The sequence below is a fragment of the Gouania willdenowi genome, chromosome 4 (assembly GCF_900634775.1).
Source record: "Gouania willdenowi chromosome 4, fGouWil2.1, whole genome shotgun sequence".
Classification (NCBI taxonomy): Eukaryota; Metazoa; Chordata; class Actinopteri; order Blenniiformes; family Gobiesocidae; genus Gouania; species Gouania willdenowi.
The window spans coordinates 40,860,311-40,887,893 of NC_041047.1; the positions used below are offsets into that span (position 1 = coordinate 40,860,311).

Consider the following 27,583-nt stretch of genomic DNA (forward strand, 5'->3'; position numbering starts at 1 on the left):
GTTTTAGTCAGTACACGTGCTGCAGCATTTTGAACCAGCTGAAGTGTCTTAAGCGACTTGCTCGGGCAGCCTGCTAAAAGAGAATTACAATAATCCAGTCTAGAGGTAACAAAAGCATGGACTAGTTTTTCGGCGTCGCCCTGAGACAGGATAGATCTGATTTTAGCAATGTTACGGAGATGAAAGAAGGCAGTTCTTGAAGTTTGTTTTATGAGAGAGTTGAAGGATAAATCCTGATCAAATAGAACCCCAAGATTTGTAACAGTTGTGCTTTGTGCCAGAGTAATGCCATCTAGGGCAGTTAGGCTAGCATAGGTTTCTCTAAGGTGTCGTGGGCCCAGTACAATGACCTCAGTCTTGTCTGAGTTGAGAAGAAGAAAATTTTGGTCCATCCAGGCCCTAATGTCCTTTAGACAGACCTCAAGTTTAGATAGCTGATTTGTCTCACCTGGCTTCATTGATACATACAGTTGGGTATCATCAGCATAGCAGTGAAAGTTAACAGAGTATTTTCTCATAACATTACCAAGGGGGAGCATATAGATACAGAAGAGGATTGGACCTAGCACAGAGCCCTGAGGAACCCCGTAGCTTACCTATTACCTATTATTCACGTGTACAAACTGGTACCTATCAGATAGGTAGGACTTAAACCAGTTTAGGGCAGTCCCTGTGATTCCAAGTAATTTCTCTAATCTCTCTAGTAGAATATAGTGATCTATAGTGTCAAAAGCTGCACTAAGATCTAATAAAACCAGCACTGAGAGTCGTCCTTCATCTGAAGCCCAGAGTAGATCATTAGTTACTTTAACTAAAGCAGTCTCTGTGCTGTGTTGAGCTCAAAAACCTGACTGGAAGTCCTCGAACAGGCTGTTGTTTTGAAGAAATTCACAGAGCTGAGCCGCCACAACTTTCTCAAGAGTCTTTGAAATAAAAGGAAGATTAGATATAGGCCTGTAGTTTGCTAAAGTGCTGGAATCAAGAGTAGGTTTTTTGAGAAGGGGTTTGATTACAGCTACTTTAAAGGACTGTGGCACGTAGCCTATTGATAGGGATATATTTATTGTCTCCAACAAAGATGGGCAGACTAGGGGAATAACTTCTTTAAACAGCTTAGTTGGAATCGGATCTGAAAGGCAGGTCGATGGTTTGGAGGATGAAATAATAGAGTTAAGTTCCTGAAGTCCTATATGTGTGAAACAGTTTAGGTTAGGCCTATTTACATTTAATGGTACAGCAGGCCCAGGTGAAGGCAGGGAGTGGCTAATTTTATCTCTAATCTTATGAATTTTATCGTTAAAAAATGTCATAAAGTCCTCACAGCTGAGGGCTAGAGGAATCATGGGCTCAATAGAGCTCTGACTTTGTGTTAACCTGGCTACAGTGCTGAAAAGGTACCTCGGATTATTTTTATTTTCTTCAATTAGTGAGGAATAGTATGTAGATCCACTATGTCGTAAGGCTGTCATGTATTTACTATGGCTTTCTTGCCAGAGTATTCGTGACTCCTCTGTTTTATTGGAGCGCTACATTCTCTCTAATTTACGGGTTGTTTGTTTGAGTGTGTGAGTTTCAGAGCTAAACCACGGAGCTGTCTTCTGACCTTTAATAGTTTTTTCCCTCAATGGGGCAATTGAGTCCAAGGTGGATTTTAGTAGACTAGCAGAGCTATCGACAAGCAGATCCAGTTGAGAGGGGCTATAATTAATATCATAGTTATTTATTGGATGGTGCACTGAGTTTAAGGCAGCAGGAATGGCCTCTTTAAATTTAGCCACAGCACTGTTGGACAGATTTCTACTCGTAACTATTTTATTGCACAGTGCGAGATCCTCTAGGATAATGTTAAGTGATCTGATAGCAGAGGATTTTCAGGGTAGACTTTTAGTTCATTAATATCAAGGCCATATGTTAGAACAAGATCAAGAGTATGATTTAAACGATGAGTAGCTTCATTAATAGTTTGAGAAAAGCCAACTGAGTCTATTAGGGACATAAAGGCTGAGCTCAGGCTATCACTATCTTTGTCCACATGGATATTAAAATCTCCTACTATCAGTATTTTATCAGAACTGAGGACTAAGTTTGATATAAACTCAGAGAATTCTGATAGAAATTCAGAATAAGGGCCTGGAGGACGGTAAATTATCGCAAATAAGACTGGCTGGCAGGTTTTTGATTTGGTATGAGATAAATTTAGAACCAGGCTTTCAAAGGAAGTGTAATTGGCCTTTGGTTTAGGATAGATTAGGAGAGAGGAATGATAAATAGCTGCTACACCACCTCCACGGCCTATGTCTCGTGGCATATGAGTATTTAAATGACTGGGAGGAGTGGCTTCATTTAAACTAACATATTCATCTTGATACAGCCATGTTTCAGTTAAACAGAATAAATCAAAGTTATTTTCTGAGATAAGGTCATTTACTAGTAGAGATTTGGATCTCAGTGATCTAATATTTAATAGAGCACATCTAATGGTTTTATGTTTTGGTGTTTCTAGATTTGAGATTTTAATTTTTTTCAGATTTTTATAATTGATAGCTCTTTTATTTGATTTTATGTTAAAATCATTGTGAAATATGGGTCGGGGGACAGACACCGTCTCCATAAAATAATATTCATCACCATCACAACAGTTGTCATGGCGATGAACACAGCTATCATAATAGCAATGGGAGGGAAACTGTCCTAAGGCAAGCGCAGAGGGGCGTGGAGGACTCCGCCTCTGTAACATGGTCTCATTCATGAGATGTCATAACAGTGACTGTGCCATGTTTTCTGATAGTAGAGATGCTCCCTCCAAAGTAGGATGGATGCCATCTCTTCCTATCAGGTTCGGTTTTCCCCAGAAGGATCTCCAATTATCAATGAAGCCCACCTCGTTTTCTGGACACCACCTCGATAGCCAGCGGTTAAATGATGACATGCGGCTATACATGTCATCACTGGTCAGATTTGGTAAGGGACCAGAGAAAATTACGGAGTCCGACATTGTTTTAGCATAAGCACAAACTGATTCAAATCTGCTCTTAGTCTTTTCAGAATGGTTGGCTTTCTATGGAAGCAGTTTGTAACAACAGTGTAAGCATCTGTGACACTGCTGGTCTCCACTGTACTGTCAAACTGAGGCATTTGTGTGTTTGTGTTGCAGCCGGAGGAGAAAAATAAATTTGATGGTATTTTTGAAAGTCTGGTTCCAGTCAACGGCCTGCTGTCAGGAGACAAGGTCAAACCAGTCCTCATCAACTCAAAGCTACCTCTGGATGTCCTTGGGAAGGTATTTATTTATTTATTACATAAATCAGAGTGAGTCAGACTTTTTGGTTTTGTGTTTGACGTTTTTCTTTGTTCCATAATTAGAGATCAGTTTGGTTAAACCATAGTTGACACTGATTACCCATTTTCTTTTGAAGGAATCGGTTTTCAGTTTTAGAATTGTAGAGCAACATCTGATTGTTGCTTAAAGACTCAAACCCACGGCAGGTTATTGACCAATCACATGGATGTCCCACTTTTACTGTCAGTTTTCTACTGGATGGTCATTAATTTAACTGCTTCAATCACATTGCAACACAAGTGTGTTAGTACCCATTCAATAAATAAGGCTACCACCAGGGGTGGAAAGTAACCAATTACATTCACTCTCGTTACTGTAATTGAGCAGCTTTTTTGTGTACTTAAACTTTTTAAAGTACTTTCTAAAATCTGTATTTTTTAACTTTTACTTAAGTAAATTTAGTTTCATGTAACAGTACTTTGCTACATTGGAAATAGATTCCGTTGCAGAGTAAAATAAATGCTCGTCCCGCGCCTGTTTCCGTTACATAAATTGCAATATTTAATTTCAAGTAAAACCATATTTTTCATCAGTCCCCAGGTGTTTACTGGTGAGTGAGGCAGGGGGCTCCACACCACTTTGTCCTCCCCCCCCACCGCAGCCTCTTCTGCCCTCCTGCAGCACTATGTCCTCACGGGGGGGGGTCCTTTTTATAACAGCTACAGGTGTTTATGTGATTTTAACTGTATTTGTAGGCGCGCGCACGTCACTCTGGGGCATTAGTAAAAAATGTTCCTCCTTCAATTTTGGCAAATATATCCTTCATAAACAGTATGATATGTGTTGTGAAATGTGCAATGTTCGATTAATTCACACAAATGTATCAATTTCACAGAGCTGTCATTAATTTTATCCTTCTCCTGTTGGGGGCGGAGTTTCCTCTTTTTCATGATTTTGTGCGTACGACAGGGTCAGAGCTGCCGTGGAGGTGAGCACATTATCTCGCCAGGTTTTAATAAGTCCCAAACGTTGCTTATAAATGTCGTACGTCATTCTTTTTTAGGTATGCAGCGTTTATAAATAAGGTCCATGAAGAATGGTTCTGTTACTTGAAAATGTCTGCACTAACACAAGCACTATTACCTCTCATAATTTTATTAGCATTTTGTAAATGTTTTCTTTGATGTTTATGCATAATTTATGCATAATCAATGTAATCAGTTCATTAGACAGTTTGTTTTAAATGCATACAAAGTTTTTGACATTCCACCTAGAACATTTTATAGACTTTACATAACATACTGTACTCATTTGTTGCTTTCAGAGATTCCTAAAGACAGGAATTGTTCTCTTACTGGAAAATGATTTATTGGATGCTCTGACACATTGGATATATTGACACAAGCACTTACCTCATCGAATTGACATCCTTGACATTTATTTTATTTCATTTACCCAGGTTAGCCACACCACATCTTGTTCTCATGCACATTATTTTGAAATGGTGTTTGTTCTTTAATAATAATGGAAAAAAAGAACCTAGTTTGATCTTTATACACGTTTTTGTACTTTTTTATTGCATGGGAGAGATGCCCCCCTCAAAGAAAAGTAACTATGTAACTTTTACTCTGAGTACCTTTTAAAGGGTCCATGTTAAGCTAAATTGACTTTTCTGTGATTTAAACATCTTAAAAGTGCTATTTGGGCTTCATACTCATGCCCCAAGTGTTTGTTTCATTGATTCCCTCAGTTGTTAGTTAGAGGGTGATTTGCTCCTTTCTTACTGCAGGGCGAGCCCAAAAACGCCCCGCTCCCACGCTCTGTTTCGTGTTTATAAAGCAGCATGAGCTCGGCTATGGAGTGGGTGGGAGGAGGGTGGGCTGTCCTGTGGCCCTACGTCACCGTGCGCGGAGGAGGAAGCCATTGTCCTGTCTATAGACACGCCCACTCATGAATATGCATAAGTAGGCCGCAAGTCAGCCTGTTTGTAGAGTTGCTCAGAAAGTGACTTTTCAGAGGCTAAAACTCTGGAAAACAGGCGAGTTTAAAAAAATAAACTTCAAATACTATGTTTCTGAGATTCTTAGAACAAATGGAGATGGGTGAAAAATAACATGACATGGGACCTTTAAGTGATCTACTTTTTACTTTTACTCGAGTAGATTTTTACACCAGTAATTTTACTTCTACTTAAGTCAAATTTCATCAAAGTAACAGTACTTCACTTTTTTTAAATCATAGTGCAGGCCTCATAGATCTATGAATCAAACAGCATTTACTCCAAACAGAAAGTTTTTATTTTATCCTTACTGTGATTTTTTGTTTGCCCCCAAAACATTTCTGGGATTTTCACTGATACAATGGTGGATGTTAATTTGGGGGTTTACGCAGAAAGATCTGAATTAGGCCGGAATTTAATGTCTGGTGTAGTGAAGTGATATTACTGGGAACAAACTACAGCAAAAATGGAGTCAAGCCAATCACTGTCCTCCTTATCTGGAGAAAGAACACAATAAATCACAGTAAGAATGAGCTCAACTGTGAGCCCTGGTCTAAATCCTGTTGTATATTTAGTTAAGTGGAGAAGGAGCTTTTAAACTAGAGATAGTCAACTCAAACACCCTGACAGCTGCAGAAGTTTCAATTATGTTGTAGAAATTGTTCAGGTTTTTAATAATTACTATTGTCAGTTTGAAGTATGTGCCAGGTGCACACATGATTTACTTAGTCCAAGGTCAAAGGGACAGCAGACCAGAAAGGTGAGCAGTGAACATATCCTGTGGAGAAATACAGAGTGACAAAACCCTGGGTTTGATTATAAACTGATCTTATTTAGACTGAGGATGACTAAGGATACATACAGTGGGGCAAAAAAATATTTAGTCAGCCACCAATTGTGCAAGTTCACCCACTTAAAAAGATTTATTTTTTATTAAATAATTAAATAAAATTTTAATTTAATTTTCATCATAGGTATACCTCAACTATGAGAGACAAAATGAGAAAAAAATCTAGATGAATCTTAATGAATTTATTTGCAAATTATGGTGAAAAATATGTATTTGGTCAATAGCAAAAGTTCATCTCAATACTTTGTAATGTACCCTTTGTTGTCAATGACAGAAGTCAAACATTTTCTGTAAGTCTTCACAAGTTTTTCACACACTGTTGCTGATATTTTGGCCCATTCCTCCATGCAGATCTCCCCTAGAGCAGTGATGTTTTGGGGCTGTCGCTGGGCAACACGGACTTTCATGGGGTTGAGATCTGGAGACTGGCTAGGCCACTCCAGGACCTTGAAATGCTTCTTACGAAGCCACTCCTTTGTTGCACAGGCGGTGTGTTTGGAATCATTATCATGCTGAAAGACCCAGCCACGTTTCATCTTCAATGCCCTTGCTGATGAAAGGAGGTTTTCACTCAAAATCTTACGATACATGGCCCCATTCATTCTTTCCTTTACACGGATCAGTCGTCCTGGTCCCTTTGCAAATAAACATCCCCAAAGCATGATGTTACCACCCCCATGCTTTACAATAGGTATGGTGTTCTTTCTCCTCTAAACACGAGTTTAGTATTTACCAAAAAGTTCTATTTTGGTTTCATCTGACCTGATGACATTCACCCAATCCTTTTCTGGATCATTCAAATGTTCTCTAGCAAACTTCAGATGGGCCCGTACATGTACTGGCTTAAAGGTGCAGTCCACAACTCTCAGATCCCTCTCTCCCCCTCCCTCCCCGCTGCTCTCTTGCCCTGCCCAGTCTCTCCCTCAGAGGAGCTAACAAGCTAATGTTAGTCCGACAGCAACATCACAGTAATATAACATGCTCTGTTAAAAGCATATTACTGCAGCGCTTCTCTCTCTCTATGTGCACACAGTACACCATCCTAGCAGCAGCAACAACACAGTGTCACTTACAGCACCCAAACGGAGGCTGCTGCACGCACACACAAACACATGCACCACATAGTTCTAGTGTAACAATTACAAATCAAACATAATGTAAATCAAGCAGCAGTAATTACCTTTCAAGCAGAAAAGGCACCAATTCCATGTTCTACTCCTCCAGACCATACACTGTAAAAAAAGATGGCGCTCCAGCCCGGGAAAGGGGCGGGGCCTGTGAGCTGTCAGACTGTCCATCAAACACAATCCTGGCTCTGATTGGTTCTTTTTGCAGGAGGAGGAATCTGTTTTTTTTTTCACACAAACTACTAGTTTGATGTAAAGCTGTCCTTAATAGTGACAGCTTTAGTAAATATGTCAAAAAGTCACTTTTATAAGAGTTGCAGACTGCACCTTTAAGCAGGGGGACATGTCTGGAACTGCAGGATTTGAATCCCTGGCGGCGTAGTGTGTTACTGATGGTAGCCTTTGTTACTTTAGTCCCTGCTCTCTGCAGGTCATTCACTAGGTCCCCCCATGTGGTTCTGGGACTTTTGCTCATCGTTCTTGTGATCATTTTGACCCCACAGGGTGAGATCTTCCATGCAGCCCCAGATTGAGGGAGATTATCAGTGGTCTTGTATGTCTTCCATTTTCTACTAATTGCTCCCACAGTTGATTTCTTCACACCAAGCTGCTTACCTATTCCAGATTCAGTCTTCCCCGCCTGGTGCAGGTCTACAATTTTGTTTCTGGTGTCCTTTGACAGCTCTTTGGTTTTTGGAGTGTGACTGTTTGAGGTTATGGACAGGTGTCTTTTATACTTAAACACTGATAACGAATTCAAACAGGTGTCATTAATACAGGTAACGAGTGGAGGACAGAGGAGCCTCTTAAAGAAGAAGTTACAGGTCTGTGAGAGTCAGAAATCTTGCTTGTTTGTAGGTGACCAAATACTTATTTTACTGAGGGATTTACCAATGAATTCGTTAAAAATCCTACAATGTGATTTTCTGGATTTTTTTCTCATTTTGTCTCTCATAGTTGAGGTATATCTTTTTAAGTAGGAGTACTTGCACAATTAGTGGCTGACTAAATACTTTTTTGCCCAACTGTACAGTAGAGTAAATGCAGCCATGTGACAAAAAGAATGTTAATCCAGCTTCTTTATAGGCCTCTGTCCACTTTCCATCTATAGGACATTATCATCATCCAGGTGGTTTCATTTCTATTGAAAACAAATCGTTTGAACAGAATAAACACATTCTTTCTTCTTAAAATTGCATTGGTAGTAAACCAATGCAATTTTAATTTTGCTAGGTTGAACTCGTGGGTGAATTGTCCCAGTTCTCCTGATTCATGCAATACACATACTAGAGGTGGGAATCTTTAGGCACCTCACGATTCGATTCGATTACGATTCAAGGGGCTTTGATTCATTTCTAAATCGATTATTAAAGTATTTTGATGCATGTTTTAGTCACAAAATATCTGTTGTATTCACTGTGTCTACGCACTGTATAAAAATATATATTATTTGTAGTTAGAAAAAAAAAAGAGATACACTACCATTCATAATCCTTTGAAAAAAAGGTAGTAGCAGCCTTCCTTGTAACATAACTTCAATTGAAAAAAAAAAATGATGTATGACAGTTTCCAGTCATTAGAGATAAAGTGTGCGGTTATAAGATGTCCGCGCATCACATGTCACTGCTATCCTACCCTATGACTTCTGTTTTGGTTGGTTGTAAAGCTTCGGGATGGTATATTTCAACTCCAAGTATGCAGCAGCGAACGAAGGCCCTGGTTTTCCACGACCGAGTAAGGACGTAAATCTTTAGCAATAAATGTTGCAATCGACTTGTTAATCTACTTTACCTTTTCCAAAGAGGGTGGAAGCTTTGTTGTGACTTGTTCGATTGTTCTCTGGTTAGCAGAAGTACTTTTAGCCACAGCAGCAGCCGACTTTGCCGCCTCCTACTGGTGAAAGCGTGCTATATGACTTCTCATGTTTGTTGTGTTCCCAAATGACTTAATTTTAGTGTAACAGAGCTTACATGCAGCGTGGCTCTTGTCCAGTTCATTTCCACCGTGGACATTAAAGAAACATCAGATTTTAAGCTACACGGGGCTGGTCTTAACTCCCGCACGTCTATGCTTCCTTGTTGTGGTGCTCTCTTTAAAGTGTCCCTCTGGAAACGAGCTGCACGCCACAGTTCCGCGGCCTTTTTGTTCAGACTTTTAAACGGCCTCTAAAATTTAGATTTTCCATTACTGGAAATTAAAGAATTGATTCAGAATCGTCCACCTCCGAATCTCGATGCATCTAAGAATCGATTTTAGCTCCCACCTCTAACACATACAGTATGTACATATATCCTCAACAACACTCAGAAATTGTTACCATGGAGACTCTTTTGAACCTCACTCACTCACTCACTCACTGGTGACCAAGCCTTACCACCAGAGAACAGCAAACTCATGTACTTCTAGCTGTTGGGTCACTTCCCTCTTGGCTGGGAGGTATGTGCTCACCGACAAAAACCTTCCTTAGCACGACTGGATGTAATTGAATCAGTCTTCATGACTACACACCAGCAGCAGGCACATGTAGTAAAACCACAAAGTCACCGTCAGTGTCTTCAACATCTCAAAGAAACAAGTTGCTCAGTCTTTTTTTTGCTTTTGTCTGCTCATGTTGTCAAAAGTAACACTACATGGTGCAATGCTTTGTGTCAGCGATGCATGTTTTATTATTGAAAAAAAAACTAAACTAAACAAAACAATTTATTATATTGCTTAGTTGTGACCAACACCAGCCCTCCCTCAGGAAAGATAAGCTAAACTTTATTAGTGAAAGATGTGAAAAGAGAGGGGGAACAAGGGAGAGGGAGTTTATGGGGCATTAAGAGAGGATGAGATAGAGAAGGTGGAAGGAGAAGAACGAGTTGTTGATCCTATTACCCACCTGTTTGTTTCCTGCCATCAGGTTTGGGACCTGAGTGATATCGATAAAGATGGTCATCTGGACAAAGATGAGTTTGCTGTTGTAAGTTGTTTTTTTGTTTTTGATTTTATTCTTCAACTTTGAAGTTTAGGTTAATGTGAAATTTCATCCCTTCATTTTCATTAGCCTTTATTTAGTCAGAAGAACCACATTGAGGTTAATAATCTCTTTTATAAGTGTGTCCTGATTAAGTTAAGCAGCAGTACATACAACAAGTTCAGTGTCTAATTAATGCTAAAATGTTAAGTTAAATAAATAACACAGACGACAAGTACGTTAAAAACAGTAAAAAGTACAGTCACAGGATAAGAGCTTATGGAAGATAAAACTGTAAAAGCTACCAAGTAGTTAAAAATAAATTTGCTAAAACAAGAACATGGTAAAGTTTTTGTGACAATGTGCTGTAAACGGGCCCTAAACTCTCCCATTGAGACCAACTCTATGAGTTTAAAGTCTTTCTGCAAACATGGAGCAGAACACATGAAGGCTTTTTAGCACAGTTCAGTATGGACAGTCGCAACCGTGAGTAAAAACAAATCTTTAGAGTACAGACTAGTTACTTCTGGGTTTTTGGGTCACATAACTACAAAGGTAGGGGGGCAGCAAAACAAGAATTGCCTTGTAGGTAGAACAACCAAGGACCAAGCCAGTGAATTTGTCTGCATAATGATAGAGCCAGGTTCCCAACAGGGAACAACGATAGTGATAAATCTCAGTGCACCATGATAAACGGTGTCCAGCGGGTCAAGACACTTGCTAAAAGCAGCAAATGTGAGATTGTAATGCTCAAGAGCTTAAGTCCCTAAACTATAATTTGTAACATTTATTTCTATAGCACCTTTCACAGACAAAAGCCACAAAGTGCTTCACAACACAGTTTAAAATAAAAAGTACACACAATATAAAATGCCAATACAACATAAAATCATAGCATTCCAAGATTAGCTAAATAAAAGCTTGAATAAATAAAGTCTTAAGTTGGCTTTTGAAGGTGTCAACAGAGTCAATTGAACGCAGAGAGAGTAGAAGATCGTTCCAAAGCCTGGAAGCAACAGCCTGGAATTATCAGTGCATAATAAAATAACTAGAAATGGTTCTTTGGATGTTTTGAACCTGTGCCATGGATCATGCTCCATTACTGTGAATGTAGTCTGTATTAACGGTAGAATTTGGTCCTAGGCCATGCATCTGGTGTATCGGGCCTTGGAAAAGGAACCTGTCCCTGCACTGCTCCCCTCGGCCCTCATTCCTCCATCCAAGAAGAAGAAGAACATGGGCTCCATGAGCAGCTCTGTGCCAGGGATTCCAGCCAGTCCTCCACCTCCCAAAGACTCCCTACGCTCCACTCCCTCCCACGGCAGCATGAACTCCCTCAACAGCACCGGCAGTCTGTCACCCAAACACACCATCAAGGCCGGGCAGGTACTCCTCCCTGCTTATTGTATGTTCCGATGATGATGCTTGTGTTCTTTTTACCTTGTACACACGTAGCTGTGTATTTTTATAAACGGATATCCACCCCGTCCGCTTTACAAATAAAGTTACGTACACACTTCATTGTTTTTAAATAAAATTCCATCCACACAAAACCGCATAAAAGTGCTTTGGTTATAAGCATGCCAGATCAAAAAGTCAAACCTATTCTATCCTATCAGAGCAAGCTTCCCAGCCAAATAGTACAAGGTGCAGCAACTTTTTTAACCACATTGACCAGTGATGGCATTATAGGTGCCTGTCCCTCTATATGAGGACAAAGTAACTCTGTCAATGATGGTAATGTTAAGAAACTTAAAACTCCATTTACTGATGTCCACAAAACAGATTTTTCAAAAATCTTTACTTTTGTCGGAAGGCTACGAGGCTACGATGAAAAAAAGTGAAACTAAAAGAACGTCACATTGAGAATGGTTACTCACACACACCTTTCACTCAGAAATCAACTGTAAATAACAAATATAAACTGAGAATGGGCTGCACAAAAAGTTAACTTAATGTGTTAGTTTTACAATATCCGCATAACATTCAGTTCGGATATGGGTTTTAAAATATTTAAAGTTGTTCAAGGCATATTATTGCATTGGTAACTGACGTGAAATGCGTCTCTTTTCAGTCATCGTGAGTTTTTGTGAACACTCGGATGAGAGTATCCCTTTAAATGTTGTCGCCGCAAGGAATTGTGGGGCAGCATGATCTGGTCTCCTTTGGTGTATGTGTGTTTCCTAGGCTAAAGGAGGTTAGAAAGGAAGCATTGAGCCTTCTTTCCTTAGCTTTTAGAGAATTAGAAAGCTTTTTATCATAGCCGCCACTTAAAGCTGCAATATGTAATTTTCTTTTGGTGTTATTTGGTCAAAAATCCATAATAATCTTTCAGTGTATTGTAATCCAAAGTGTTCTGAGTGGACAGTGAATCTCTGCTCCTTCACCTGGCTCTGTAAATGAGATTTAGAAATCCAGGAGCGTGACGCTGGACTTCAGCCAATCAGAGATCTTTCTACCAACAGGGCAAGCCCATGAGCTGTTTTAAGCATCACTATTGGCTGCTTTAGCTGCTCGTCAAAAGTCAACGAAGGATGCAACAATTTTCGGTATTTTACCGAACTGTTCAAAATGCCCTGTTCGGTTCAATTCACAATGGCAAACAACGGTATTTTTGGTACGTTTCCCCATCATACAACTTTTTCAAAATGTTGTGCAGCCACGCATGCTGTGTGATCCCCTCAACAGCACATTGTTCAGGCTCAGTGCCATGCGCTGCTCATGCTGCCTTCAGAGCCAATCAAAACTAGGGATGTAATGATTCACTCAACTCCCGATACGATTTGATTCACATACTGGGTTCACGATACGATTCTCTCATGATTTATTTTACAAAATGGGACTGTAGACAAATGACTGAAAAATATTCCTTTATTTTTTGGCATGCAGAAATTCTTGCAGTGAAGAAGAGATGCTATGCGCTAGCAGACAGAGCTAATAGAAAAACGTGACTCTTACAGATATTCACATAATATTACAAATATTCTTTCGGTGCTAAAGGGGTAAGAAATCATTTATAAACATGTTTAAGAGTAGAAGGCGGCCAGAAAGAAAGTAGTAGCAGATTCCGCCTGCCACCTAGGCTTCTGGACAAGAGAAGGATAGATAAGGGGAACGTGAGCTGGGATTAGACCGTCGTGAGACAGGTTAGTTTTACCCTACTGATGATGTGTTGTTGTAATAGTAATCACCTCTGCTATTTAAAAAAGTACTGCGATTAAATATTCACAGTATCGATGTGAACCGTGGTACCTATGAATCGATTTTTAACTGCCTTACGATTAATCATTACATCCCTAATCAAAACGTCCCTGAATTTCCTATTTGTTCCTGGGAAACTTCCTCCGCTGTCAGAACATTGTGTTTGCGGCAGGAGGAACCTGTTAACCTACATTCTGCTGCGCGTTTGTACGACTCCTCACCAACCATCTACGTTTCACCAGCATTCTACAGCCTTTTGACTGGAGTGGTGCCGAGAACAGTCCGCAGCCAGCTCGGGAGCTGGCGTGGATCCTGCTGCATGTGTGTCAGACTGGAGACAGTCTGTCGAGCTGCATGTACAGTCTGGGACGTGGACACTGTGAGCGTGCATTAGTGATGCACGGGCCAGGATTTTTCCAACCTGCGGGGCCCCGCATGTATGACAAAATCTTACCCACACGGCCCTGAGCTACTGCCTCTATTTTCAGAACCCACCCCAACCCAACCCAACGGCGTCACAATGTCCAACGTAGAGTTCAGTTTGTGTAAAGAAAAAAGTTATTGCTGCATGATGTGAGCCTGAGCCAGCGCTGATTGGCCGTGGCTGGCTCAGGCTCACAGCTGCGATACATTCACGGACAGTCGTAAAATAGCAGGTACCTATACTTTCAGTTAAAAAAATTACCCGCCCCAACCTGAACCAAGATTCATTGATAATTTCTTTGCCGCACTACCCCCGCTCGCGGATGATCGTGATGCTTACCGAATCGTGGGAAAACTGTACCGTTGCATCCCTAGCGTTCACGTTGTGAGAGTAAGGACAGTCCCACGGCTTTATATTCAAGCTGAAGTCTCTAACTTGGTTTTTGGCAAAGTGGTTACATGGCAAATCAAGAGGAGAAAGGAAGACCGAGGTGGCGAAGCAACTGAATAAAGGCACAAATGTGTTCAACAGAGTCTGCGGAGGTTCCTCTGACTCTGTGTGTGCGGCTTTCAGTCTGTGCACAGTCCGCTTCGAGTCAGAGAGTGATAACAGATGGAATAAATGGCTTGTAAAACTAAGAGAAACAATAAATAAGGTGTAGAGAGTGTGTCTGCTCTGATCAGCTGGGAACAGGAGGTGGAGGAGCGGCTGCTTGTGTATGAGGAGCAGCTGTGACTGTGAGTCTCATACTGTCCTCACATTAGTGAGTGATACGTGCTTTCATGTCTCTAAAAAATCAAAATCTCCAATAACACAAGATAAAGTCCTGACATTATTTTGTCAGAACAAGTGTTCTCCATAGAGACTTGTTACCAGTCTCTATGAAGAACAGTCACAAACAGTTACCGATGTGCATGCAAGCATTCTCAAGAAGACCAGTGAGATTAGTTCAGGAGCTTTAAACACTTCCAGGGCCTAAGGAAAAGTGGATAGGAAAGGAGATAGGAGGGACTATTCCAACGCACCCAAGGGATTTTTGGTCTTAATTATCAGGAAAAGGCCCAGAGTTCCTAAAAGGACATGATTTATGTTTACAGGCTAACTACAGTCTTTGTCTGGCAAACTATGACTGAAGGAAACAAAAAGCAATAATTTTAACTCTCTTTTTGTTTGTCTGTTGCTTTATATCAAATAACGTCCACTTGTGTCTGTCTCAGCATTCTTTTTTTTTTCTTTTTTTTTTGTTTGCACATGCTCTCAAAGGTCAACACTACAAGAAGTGCAATCTTTTTTAGACAGCAATGCATTTTTTTTTGTTATTGCAATTAAATAAATTGCATTACTTTATTGCATAATTGTGACCATCACCAGCCCTCTCTAAAGAAGGGTAAGAAACATTTTATTAAAGGGAGAATATGAAAAGAGAGGGCAGTGTTACACCTAGGTGACGGGGTGGGGGGGAGGTGGAGGGGGAAGAGAGCAGGGAGGAGCGATTCAAGGTAGAGAAATGGAAGGGTGGGGAGGAGTTGATTACTGTAAAGTGAGAGTGAGATGTGAAGTTGTAGGCGTGAGGCTTAACTATAATGGTGGTGGCTGTGGGCAGAGGGAAGGAGTGAGTGGTAATACCTGAAACAGGTATTTGGGATCAACGTGTCTAAAGTTAAGCCCACAGTCCAAGGCATGCTAGTGCATCGTAGACCGATGTATTTGCAAGATACTGCCACTGTAAACCCAAGCGCTGCCCCGGACTTGAGGACGCAGCCAGAATAGCAGAAAGAGCGGGGGCCAGGGAGCCCAGGCCGAGCAGCCCCCCAAACGCCCCCAAGACACCAAACCGAGAGGCAGCCACAGCCCCCCACATACACACCCGAGAAAGCACCTAGAAGCAGAGGAGCCGGCGCACCCCGCCACCGCCCCCAACCCCAAGGCCCCCCACCGACAACCCAGCCCCCCAGAGCGCCCCAGGTCACCCTTTTTTTGACACCGCTAGCGCGATGCGCCTCAGTTATTGCTAAAGTCCCCCCGCCGCCCCACCCACCCCCAAGGGCCCAGCCAGACCGCCACACCGGCATGCGGTGCACGCAAACCAGAGGCGGTACTTTGGGTACCTCCCAAGCAGGGGCCACCCCACGGCGCACCCACTGGTATGCAGGAGCGCGGCCCGCACCACCTACCCCGGAAGACCCCCGCCAGGACTGGGCAAGCCCGCCGGTCCCCACGAGCACCCCCCCGGGACCGGGAACCCCCTAGGGTGAGACCCTGGGCGAAGCCCCCCGGGGAGCACCCCCCACCCCCAACCCAGCCCACAAACCGGCCACAGTCAAGCAGGACCGCACAGCCCCAGACGGCGCGAGGACAGTAGCCCACGCCCCACCGGACAGCGCAAGCCAATGCCACCCACTGGCGCGTGAGTGAACGGCGGCCGCCACTGCAGGAAGGAGGCACTCCAATGGCACCCACCAAGTGCAGAACAACAGTCCCCAACTAAGGATGCCGCGGACCCACCCACCGATCTACAGATAGCAGGACAGACCTACCAGGCAGCCGGAACGGCTAGCGCCGCCCCCCAGCAAACAGCATCATCTCGAAGCACCAAGCAACCCTGCCCCAACACCGCTACAGACGCCAGCACTAGCGATATCCACGGCGACAGTGCGCTCAAGGGAACAAAGCCGAGGCGCCCAGACAGGCAGGCAGAGCGACCCACGGCAGCACCCAGCGACCCAGGATGTAGGCGCCGCCCCCGAGCAGTAGCCACCCCTACCTTAGACCCCCCCCGGCCAGGAGCCACAAACCTCACCACCCCAGGCCCCCCGACGGGCCCACCCCCAAGCTAACCCACCCGACGCAGCCCTGCCCGCCCCCCAGGCGAAAGCCACAGCCCCCCCACCAGTACCCCGGGCCGACAGGAGCCCCCAACCCAGCAGGAGAGCAGGCGGAGGAGGGTAGAACGGGACAGGGGGACAGAGAGCAAGGGGAAAGAGCGGCAGAAAAACATGCAGGTCGCCAGCCCCACAGGCCTCCCAGACGTGTACGGAGGGGGCAGGAGAGCAAAATCAAACAGACCAGGGTCCGGAGGACATCCAAAAGGAATGCACGCCCGCGAAGAGGCACCCAGACACCCAAGCAAGCCACCCAGGCCACCCCACAAGCTCAGGGAGATCCAGGTCTACAGTTTGATTAGTGTGTTTGTAAAGAGTGGTGCTGGCAGTTCGCTTGCAGGCTAGATCATTAGGCTAAGAAATCGAGATTAAATGCAGTTAAAAAAGGAGTCCAGCGCTCCTCAAAGCAGGTTATTTTCTTTTTTCTGAGAACTGACATCTTTTCCATGGAAATATATTCTATTAGGAGATTTTGCCATTGGTTTATGTTTAAGGATTTTTTATCTTTACAATTCACTAATATTGTTTTTTTTTGCTATGGTGAGTGTCACGAGGATGGATTGTGATTGGTTTGCAGGAAGATCAAGCTTCGTCAGGTCTCCTATCAGACATAGATCTGGAGAGAGCGGAATCCTGCAGTCCAAAATGGAGGACAGTTTTTTAGTAATTAGAGGCCAAAACTGTTGAACTGGGGTACAGAGCCATAAGGCATGTAAATAAGAATCAATAGTTCCCTGGGTGCACTGAGAGCAGATGGTTGTTGGGGAGAAGCCCATTTTATACATTTTCTGTTGGGTAATTTGAGATCTGTGGAGGACTTTGTATTGAATTAGCTATAGGTTGGTGTTTTTTGTCATCTTAAAAGTATTATAACAAATTTCTGTCCAGAAATCGGTGTTCGTGGTGATTGAAAGTTGAGCCTCCCATTTAGCGATTGGTAAGTGATTAGAGTTAGTGTTCAAGAGTGCTTTGTATATTTTTGAGAGTTTTTTTTTATTTTGTTGAGATTTTATTCATATATATATAGCCAGTTCTGGAGGTTGTAAGGTAATTGGATCTACAGAAGTGTTGTTTCTGTTACTTGTAAGTACTGTAAAAAATTACTTTTATTCATATTGAATGTTTGAGTTAGATTGTTATATGTCATGAGCTTGTTATTATCAAAGAGGTCTTGGAGATGAGTGATTCCACGTTCTTCCCATGTCTTCAGATAGAGCAGTGTTTTTTTTAATTCTAAAGTCGGGGTTGTGCCAGATTGGAGACAACATGCTAGTTTTTAATTGAATATTCGTGATGTCCAAAGCTTTCCACCATGCAGTCAGGGTGGAGGCAATCAGTGGGTTTTTAAAACAGTTGTGACATTTGAGGGTCGTAGTGATAAAAGGGAGATCAGAGAGTTTAATATGTTTGCAGTCTAGCTGTTCTATTTCTAGCCAGGTGTTGAAATATTTTTTTGGTTTTAGCCTTTCTGTTAAGTATAATATTTGGTTTGCGAAATAATAATGCATGAAGTTAGGGGCTTCTAAACCACCCTCGCTTTTATTTTTTTGGAGGGTTGAAAGGCTTATTTTAGGTTTTTATTCCTCGCATAGAATTTTGTAAATGCAGAATCTAATCTTTGGAACCATTGCGTTGGTGGTTTCAGCGGGATCATAGAGAACTGAAGCTCTTCTGCCAAGGAGTGAGATGGGGAGATTGTTCCATCTTCGCAGATCATCTGTGACATTATCCAACAGCGGATCCAGGTTCAGTTTAATTAATTAATTTAAGTTTGGTGATATATTTAAGCCTAGATATTTAATTGTATTTGTGGGAGAGGGGTGTTATGGGTTTTGGCTTACTGGGTTCCATGAATTTTTTGTTAAAGGGAGGATTGATGATTTTGACCAGTTAATGGAATAGTCTCATAGTTTAGAGAAGCTGTTTAATAGTTTAAATACTTCTTCTAATGAGGATTGAGGTTCTTCCAAATAGAATAATATATTATCCACATAAATATTTATTTTGTGTTCTGAGAGGGATGAGTGGATTCCTTTAATAACAGAGTTCTGATGTACAGCTGCTGCGAGAGGTTCAACGAATATTGCAAAAAGCAAAGGTGAGAGTGGGCAAATTTGTCTGGTTCTCCTCTGCAGTGTGAAGCTTTGGGATGTTATTTTGTTTGTTGTTACTGAGGCCTTAGGTTTAGAGTATAGGGTGGAGATCCATTGTATGAATGATTCTCTAAAGCCAAATTTGCCAAGGACAGCAAGGAGGAACGACCAGTTGACTCTATCGAATGCTTTTTCTGCGTCTAGTGACAAGATTATTGTTTTCCTTTTTAGAGTTCTGTGCCATGTTGATAAAATTAAACAGTCTTCTAACATTGTCTGTGGAGTGTCTATTTTTAATGAATCCTGTCTGGTCTTGGTATATAATTGACTGTACTACTTTCTCTAACCTAGAGGTAAGTGCTTTGGAAATATTTTTTAGGTCTGTGTTAATAAGTGAAATGGGACGCTAGCTTGAGGGTAACATGGGGTTTTTGTCTGGTCTGTCTCAGCATTCTACAAACTGGGTGGTTCCTGTGGCGGACCGTAGTCGCTATGACGACATCTTCCTGAAGACTGATGCTGACCTGGATGGATTTGTCAGTGGGCTGGAAGTCAAGGACATCTTTATGCATTCTGGACTCTCTCAAAACGTTCTTGCACATATATGGTATATACAGTATATATTTATGTATATTCTCCTGTACAATGGTGGTTCTGTTTGAAGCTTCCTCATTTTCATTACTTATTCATATCCATTATTGTCTATGTATAAATGATAGGCCTGCACACAAGCTTCTACAACCTCACATCCTTTGCCCTCCATTTAATCTGTTAAATGTATTTGTTTTTGACTGACTGCTCCCGTAGGGCTTTGGCAGATACAAAGCAGATGGGGAAGCTGACCAGGGAGCAGTTTGCACTTGCAATGCATCTCATTCAACAGAAAGTCAGCAAAGGCATGGACCCCCCTCAGACCTTGAGCGCTGACATGATCCCACCTTCTGAACGAGGCACTCCAGTCCCCGTACGTTCCCCACACATTTATCTCTGTTTTAAATTGCAGATGAAAAGCTGAAGTTTGTAATTTTTCTGTCTATTTTACTGAAAAGGGTTTCAGTAAATGTTTGCCATGGAACAGAATTGTGTTAAATTGAAGCTCTCATCAGGAAATGCCATTGATTGACACTGACCACTTAACCATTATGTGCTTCAGTACATATTTGTCAAACTCAAGGCCCGGGGGACCCATTAGAGCAGTGTTCTAAAATGGGGGTACGCAATGGCACTGCAGGGGGAGAGAGAGAGAGGTATTAACAATAGGGGGTTTTATGATGTTTATTTTTTGTTAAAAATTATAATCATACTAAATATTACCAGCAACACACAAAATGACAACAAAAACACAAAATGAGAGAAAAATACTGAACAATAAAAAGTACACAAAATGAAACCAAAAAGAGATGATGAGAGAAAAATACTTATCATTACAAGGAACACACAAAATGAGAACAAATGAGAGAAAATACAAAAGATCACTACAAATTACACAAAAATAACAGAAATATATAAAACATAAGTAACAACCAAACGACATCAAATACATGCACAGAGAGAGAATAATTTAAATAATTTCAACAACAAAGAAAAAAACACAAAAAATAAGAGAAATATATACTGAATAATAAAAAGAACAGACAAACAACCACAAAATGACACCAAAAACACACAACATGATGATGGAAATGATATTGATTAGAACATGGCGTGAAAATACAAAAGTCAGACTTGGTTCCACACCATGCAGGAAATGACCGTAAATGATTTAAACGATATTAATTATTATAAATACTAAATACTGTTTAATTCCACTTATTTAAAAAATTATTTAAATATGTCTTCATTCTTTCTATCATTTTGCTCTAAAGTTATTTTATCATAGAATTTTGAGCAAGATGTTCTAGTCGCACTAAGGGGGGACTAGGAATCAAAAGTTAGAGAAAGGGGGTAATAGAGCCAAAAAAGTTTGAGAACCACTGCTTTAGAGCATCCAATGTGGCCCGCAGCAGAAAGTAAAAATGACAAGAGAAAGCATGAATTATTGTGTAAATGACCAAATAATCCAGTTGTAGATATCTGAAATTCATCAACTCTACAATATTTGTACAGGCTTGCATTTGTCCTTTGTTTATATCACATGAATGCAATAATTTTTCATTTGCAAATTGTGGAAAGAACTCTCAATGTTTCTATAAATCTTGCAGTTTGTCACAAATACTTCCACAAAATTCTTCAAAATACACAAAAATTGGGAACAAAATTAATTATTTTTTAAGTGAATTGACTCAATGAAAACTAGGGCACGATACTATTAAAGTTGTTCTTTTTTTCCACACCTAAAATCTATGGCCCACTTAAGATTAAACTGGTCCATATTTGGCCCCTGAACTAAAATGAGTTTGACACTTCTGCCTCAGTACAACTGAATAAAGAATAAAAGATTTAAATTGGGACTTGTTGTGGTCTGTGTTCTTGATCAGCGATTCTCAACTGGTGGGTCGAGACCCTAAAGTGGGTCGCGGACCTGTACTGGGTGGGTCGCGAACAACTGGTCAAAAATAAATAAATACTTAAAGTCTCTCATATTGGACTTGTCTTTTATTTTGAAAAAAACTTATCTTTTGACAGGCATGCTGTGAAATGCATGTATATGCATATAGATCTAAATATATAGATTTATGTTTTAAAAAAATATTACATATGTATGTTTTCAACAGTTACACTATGTTTTGAAAACTAAATTTGGTTGGTTGAATTCTAAGAAAAAGTGGATCGTGATTTAATGACCGTGGCGAAAAGATGGGTCCCAGTTGAGAACCCCTGTTCTAGATCATTCGTAATTGGCAAAGTCGAGTGAAGTTGCAGCTTTTTATTAAAATCCCTGTTGATTCATTAATTTTATTTACTTTTTCCTTTTTGTTTTGTCCTGATTGGTTTTGAAATACATTTTAGGAACAGAATAAATTAGAAAACCATTTCATAATGAAATCAGTATGATTTCATTTTACTTTTGTTCATGGAATATTTTGCTTGTAACATAAATAAAATGCTAATGTGAAATATATTCATATATGAATACATATATATATTTTTTTGCTGGTTAAAGTACCAATATTATTCTCACTAAGCCCACGATGACACCAGCCAATAAGATAATTTTTTCATGTGGAAAAAAACTGTTTCATTCATTTGTGTTGGAAGTCTGACACGTGTGTGCGTGTGCGTGTGTGTACAGACTGTGCCAGGATACATGACCCCTGTGGGCTCAGAGATGGCTGCCCTGTCAGAGATGAGGCGGGTGAGTACTTCACACCTATTGACAGCTGTGTTTGTTTAAAATCAGTGGTCCTCAACCATTGGACCATGGACCGTTTTGTGGACATTTGCGGACCACTTCAATTTTAATGATCGTCACTCTGATCCTTAATCACAATCCTTTTCCACACAACAAATATGTGGTCAGACTCAAAGATCTGAAAAAAAAAATAGTTTAGAATAAATAGTCAGGATAAAAAGACATGAATTGGCAGAAAGTTTAAACATATGCAACCCTAGCTTACAGTGATATTTTTTCTAATTACAACTAAAATTACAATTATCATTTTTCTCCTGAAAGTAAATTACAATTATGTTCTCAATTCCTAAAGTTCAATTACAGTTAATCACAAATACTGAGTCCTTAACAAATAAGCCCATAAAACTTACCCTTCCTCTTGTGTTAGCTTTCTGTTAGCATCGCTTATGATAACAGGTCAGTTTTTATCCATGTCTTAAATCAGCTGTAAAATACAAAAAAAATATTATCTATCATCTGATTTGTTTCTCATCTCTTGGCTACCTTGTTAGGCTTCCTTATCAATGAGAATATTGGTATTAATATTTTTGATGTGGTCGTCTGAGACTTTTTTTCTGTCAGAATAGCCCTCGATTTAATTTTTTTTTTTAATGGTAAAATGATCCTGAAGAGAATTAACAGGTAGTGGGAAAAGTTTATCTAAAACACATTTTAATAATTGTTGACTACATATGTGTAAAAGCCATAGAACTGTAACACAGTTCACCAGGTTTGCATTTAATTCAATTGTTATTGACAGTTTTTATATAATTTCCATGTCAATTATGATTACAACAGAAACATATTTTTTCAATTCCAATTCCAATTATGTCAGAATTGTAGTTAATTATCAGTTATGTGATTACAGTTATAATTGACCCCAACCCTGCACCACACACACACACACACACACACACACACACACACACACGGATGGACACACCTGCGTTCCACATTTCCATCTTATTATTGTTCTTTTCTCACATTTTAACTTTTGTGCAGCTGATGCTTCCACTCTCTTCTTCCTCTTCCTCTTCCTCCTCTCTAAGGCTTTAAGTAGGTGAAATAGGTTGCAGTCTTTTGACCTATTAATGCTTTCAGTGGAAAGCTCTTTACTGTGAAGCATTTGCTGGTTTTCCCATTATTGCACTCCAGTCCAGTGACTTGTTTTCTCACATGTGGGAAGATTCCAAATCACTGCATTGAAGGGTACCTGTAGTCAGCGTTAACTGTATGTTGTCAGAGGTTCAGTCAGGTAATGGTGGCCATAAATCTAGCAGCCACAGGCACTGACCCGGGGTTTCCACTGGATATGTCTCCACTGAGCCACAGCACCGATCCGGTATTTCAGCGCTGTCCGCCGTCCGGTAATTAACACCGGTTGCGTTTTGAGTGCGCCACGGTGCGCTCCGGTTGAACGACTGTGACGTCACTAGACAGAGCAGTTCTCACAATATTTATATAATTGCATGAGAACGCAGTTAAATGTATGTGTTCTAAACACAATAATAAACAGATAAACAGGTCAGTGTTCCTAACGAAGGAGTACAAGAAGGTTGGACTCTGGTTTTGTTATAGACACATTTTTTATCAACAACCAACAGAGAAGAGATAAAACTGCACCAGTAAAACATGAACTAAATCAAAGTTGCTGCAGTTTACAGTACAGTTACAGTATGAAAGGAATCTATATAGTGCATGTGAATTTTTTTTTACACATTATGGCGTTTTGGTGATGTATTTACTTGAAATATAATCTGAAGTGTTTTTTTTTTTTTAAAAGTAACCCGATATTTTATTGCAGAGTATGTGCTTAATTTCCTGTTTAGCTTCATTCGCTCTGTACTGATTGATGCGTCGTGCTCCGGTGTCTGCTAGAAATAGAAGCCCTGTGTATATCTGGCGCAGGGCACCGGACTACCGCATCTGGAAAGGAGCAGACACGCAGCGCAGCGGACCCAGTGGAAATGAACACATAGACTAAAGTGGAAACCTATCAGCTGCTGTGACGTAATGCAGAGGAGCCGCATCTAGTGGAAACTGGGGGTCAGTGGGCTGAGTGATACAGTATGAACCAAAAATCACATCTCTATTTTTCTCTTCTCAAACAGGCGATTTACAATGAAAAAAAACACAAAATTTATTTCTCAACAAACTTAAGTGTTCCTATAAAAGCAATTCTTGTGTAAATGCCACACAAGCCCACACGCCCTGTTCCTGCACTGGTCTGCACACCTGATGTTTAAAATCCTCATTATCTCCAAATAACTGAGCAATTGAGCTTGTTCTCCTTAACCAGTTCCTCCAAATGAAATTCTCTGCCAGTCTGTTACTGGGTGAGAGTGGGCGGGGCATGGCGTTTGATGGAGAGACTAAGGTGGTGCAGAGTGGAGTTTGTGTGAGAGGCAGTCATACGGGAGGTCGGTAGCAAAAGCAGCAACTATAAAAAAAAATATTATTTTAATGCAACTTAAAGAGTAATTTAACCTTAAAACCACATTTGCTCTTAAGAAAACAAATGTATTTGATATGAAGTAGTGATGTTAATAGGAATGTAATGATACCTATATCTCACGGTTTGGTATAATCACAGTATATAATCACTACTTATTGTCATACTTTTAGATTTATGACATTATAAACTGAATACTGCCTACTGACAGATACAGATTTTTTTGCTAAAGTGCAATAATTCTAATGAAGTCAGGAACACTCTTAAAGAAACAGCCTAGTAATAATGAATTAAATAATAATTTAAAATAACAGCCAAGGAAATCAAAGCGGTGCAAACTGCCTTATTCTGTGTTTCGATTTATTTTAGGTTTTCCTAGAGAAAGATGAACAAGTCAACATTTAAGGTTAGGAGTAATCTCTGACTTTGTCTCTTGTTATTTATTGAGTTGTTCTGAGGTAGTTTGGTTACAAATGCTTCCTTTAGAGTTTTTAGACCAGACTGGATTGTTTGTTTGACACAATCCTTAAACTTTTCGGGATCCTGGGATCTTAAGTGACTTCTCATAGTGCTCGAATTTCCAGGAGTATCACACTGTACACCCAGTGGCTGCTGGTGTATTTTTCTCCAGATGGGGCTGCAACTCCAAAACAGACATACACCAAAGACAGGATTTGTGCAGCTTTGAATAAATAAGTAAGGAAAGTTGCAGTCACAGAACTGGTTTCAAACTAAACACATGTATTGCCACAGAGCCCATGAACAAGCAAGAACAAATGCATATTCAATGGAGTGAGTGAGTGTGTGTCTTGGTTATTATACATTTTGAAATTTAATTTATTTTGTTAGTTTATTTAGTTTTTCAGATTTTACTTTATTTTAATTTTTTATTAGTTTTAGTTAGTTTAACAAGTAATTAAATAAAAAACAGGGGTGACAAATGAAGTGGTAAATGAACAAGACCTAGTTTACAAAATATAGACATAGTCAAGATTTGAAATCATCAAATTTACCAGTAGTTTGTTCCTTATTTGTTCATGTTACTTTGCTTTTTCTGAAAAGTGCTTTAAATGGGTCGTACCTGTCTTTATCCATGCTGGGTCATGATCCTGAATTTTGACAAAGGAGGTAAATCTACAACTCCCGCAGCTTCACCTGTCAATCAGCCACACTTTATGACTGACGACTGTGATGTCAACCCCTCCCATGGCAGGAGGGTGGTGTTATGTGAGCAGCGCTGCAATCAACTGTCCAGACACACTCCATTGACTCGTATTGAAGGGGAGTTACTGCGCATGTACAACTTTTAACGAGAGTTAATGGTAAAGATTAGTGTGCCTTAGGGTGGGAACACGTCACCAGTCAGACACAGAGGAACCAAACATATTTACTCATCATTATCCATATAGTTTTTATTTTGATTATCTAAATACAGATACAAATTAGTTTCATAACATTTTTAATTCATTATTAAGTTTTATAAAAAAAAAATTCATGTCTTACTCAAACGAACATGGTGGGGCTGCGCCCTAGCACCCTCTATTAGCCAGCTGCCACTGGGTACACTTGCAGTGTTTGCATATTCTCCACCTTTTCTCCATTATGGTTTCTTGATGCAGTGAAATCAAAATGTGTCCACACCTCTGACTTAAAGCTGCTGAATCATGCACAGGTTATTCAAACTTGTTTTTAGTGCAATAGCTCATTATTTTATACCGTCACATAACCACGATGATATCGAGGCACTTGTAATATCATGGTAACATATTGTCAATACTGTGACATTCCTACTTGTTAATCAATTCTTGTTCACGTCTCATGTCGTTTTGACTCATTTCTGTGTGATCTTGGGAAAGTCCCTGAACCCTAACTGCTCATGTTGTAAATACATTTGTAATTTGTGATTTTATTCAAAGTATTTACATTTTTGTGTATTTTGTTGTCAAACTGTAAGAGTGACTATGGGTTGAATGCCAGCTATTACTATTAAATTTTGCTATTGGCTGAGAACCAGCACTGTTGGCCCCGCCTCTTCTATAAAAACTAGCAACTGTCGATTGACTGACGGGGGCTGTTGTTACAAACTGGGCGTCTCTCAACTGCTCCAGGAGCAATTTTAGTCAATGAAGGTCATTTCCAGGGAGCGTTTGTGTAAAACACATCCCTGCACATTTGGTGTAGCTTCAACGCAGCCTTCTCAGCTGTTCGCTATGACTCCACACTCTTTAGAACAGGAACGCTCTATGTCAGTTCTCATTAGCTGCTTTGGATCCACCGTCACGTACATTTTCCTCCCGAGAATCACTAGAATATGATTTTTACTTGTCAAACTACAGAAAATATTTGTTTACTTGCACTAGATTACCCCGCATCAATGCAGCTACGTCACATTCGGGCCAAAAATGGCTGCTTCCATTTATTCTGCTGCAAGGAATGAAATTGTTCTGAAAAGTAGACTTAAAGCTGCAGTATGTAAGTGTTTTTTTTTTTTTTTTTTTTGCTTCATTTGGTCAAAAATCCATCATCACCTTTGAGTATATTGTGATTCAAAGTGCTCTAAGGTTCTGAGATGAAATGGGACCTCTGCTCCTTCTCTTGGCCCTGTATAAAACTTTTCAAAATCCAGGAGCCTGGCGCAACCTTTCAGCCAATCGGAGATCTTTTTACATAGTGCTCCATGAGCTGTTTTAGGGTGTTACTATTAGCTGCCCGACTAAAGTCGATGGGCGTTCGCATCCTCTGTAGTAAAGTCCAATGGTGGACATTCCAGCGGCAGAAGTCCCCATCGCGACGTTAGGCACAACAGTTACATGGCAAAGGAAGACTGACGTTATGAAGCAAAGGATAAAGGCACGCCAGCAGAGGATAGCAACAACAGAGTGATACGTGCATTCATGTCAAAGTCTCTAAAACACCAGAAAAGTATCCAGTAACACCAGATAAAGTCCCTACATTTGTCACTACTCTATTGAGAAAAAAGCTGCTAAG

The 27,583-nt window shown here is 40.5% G+C and overlaps 1 protein-coding gene across 15 annotated transcripts in view; it reads left to right on the plus strand.

Annotated features, from left to right (window-relative positions):
- The window catches only part of LOC114462050 (epidermal growth factor receptor substrate 15-like 1), an 84,566-nt gene that overhangs the window by 13,803 nt on the left and 43,180 nt on the right, over window positions 1-27,583 (plus strand). For all 15 annotated transcript variants that reach the window (XR_003673907.1, XM_028444628.1, XM_028444633.1 and 12 more), the window contains exons 7-12: window positions 3,155-3,280; window positions 10,159-10,218; window positions 11,356-11,598; window positions 19,262-19,419; window positions 19,620-19,776; window positions 22,045-22,107. Coding sequence is in view for 14 of the 15 variants with exons in the window: in XM_028444628.1 (XP_028300429.1) it covers window positions 3,155-3,280; window positions 10,159-10,218; window positions 11,356-11,598; window positions 19,262-19,419; window positions 19,620-19,776; window positions 22,045-22,107 (807 nt within the window). In the remaining variant the exon portion in view is untranslated. The remainder of the gene's footprint in view (window positions 1-3,154; window positions 3,281-10,158; window positions 10,219-11,355; window positions 11,599-19,261; window positions 19,420-19,619; window positions 19,777-22,044; window positions 22,108-27,583) is intronic.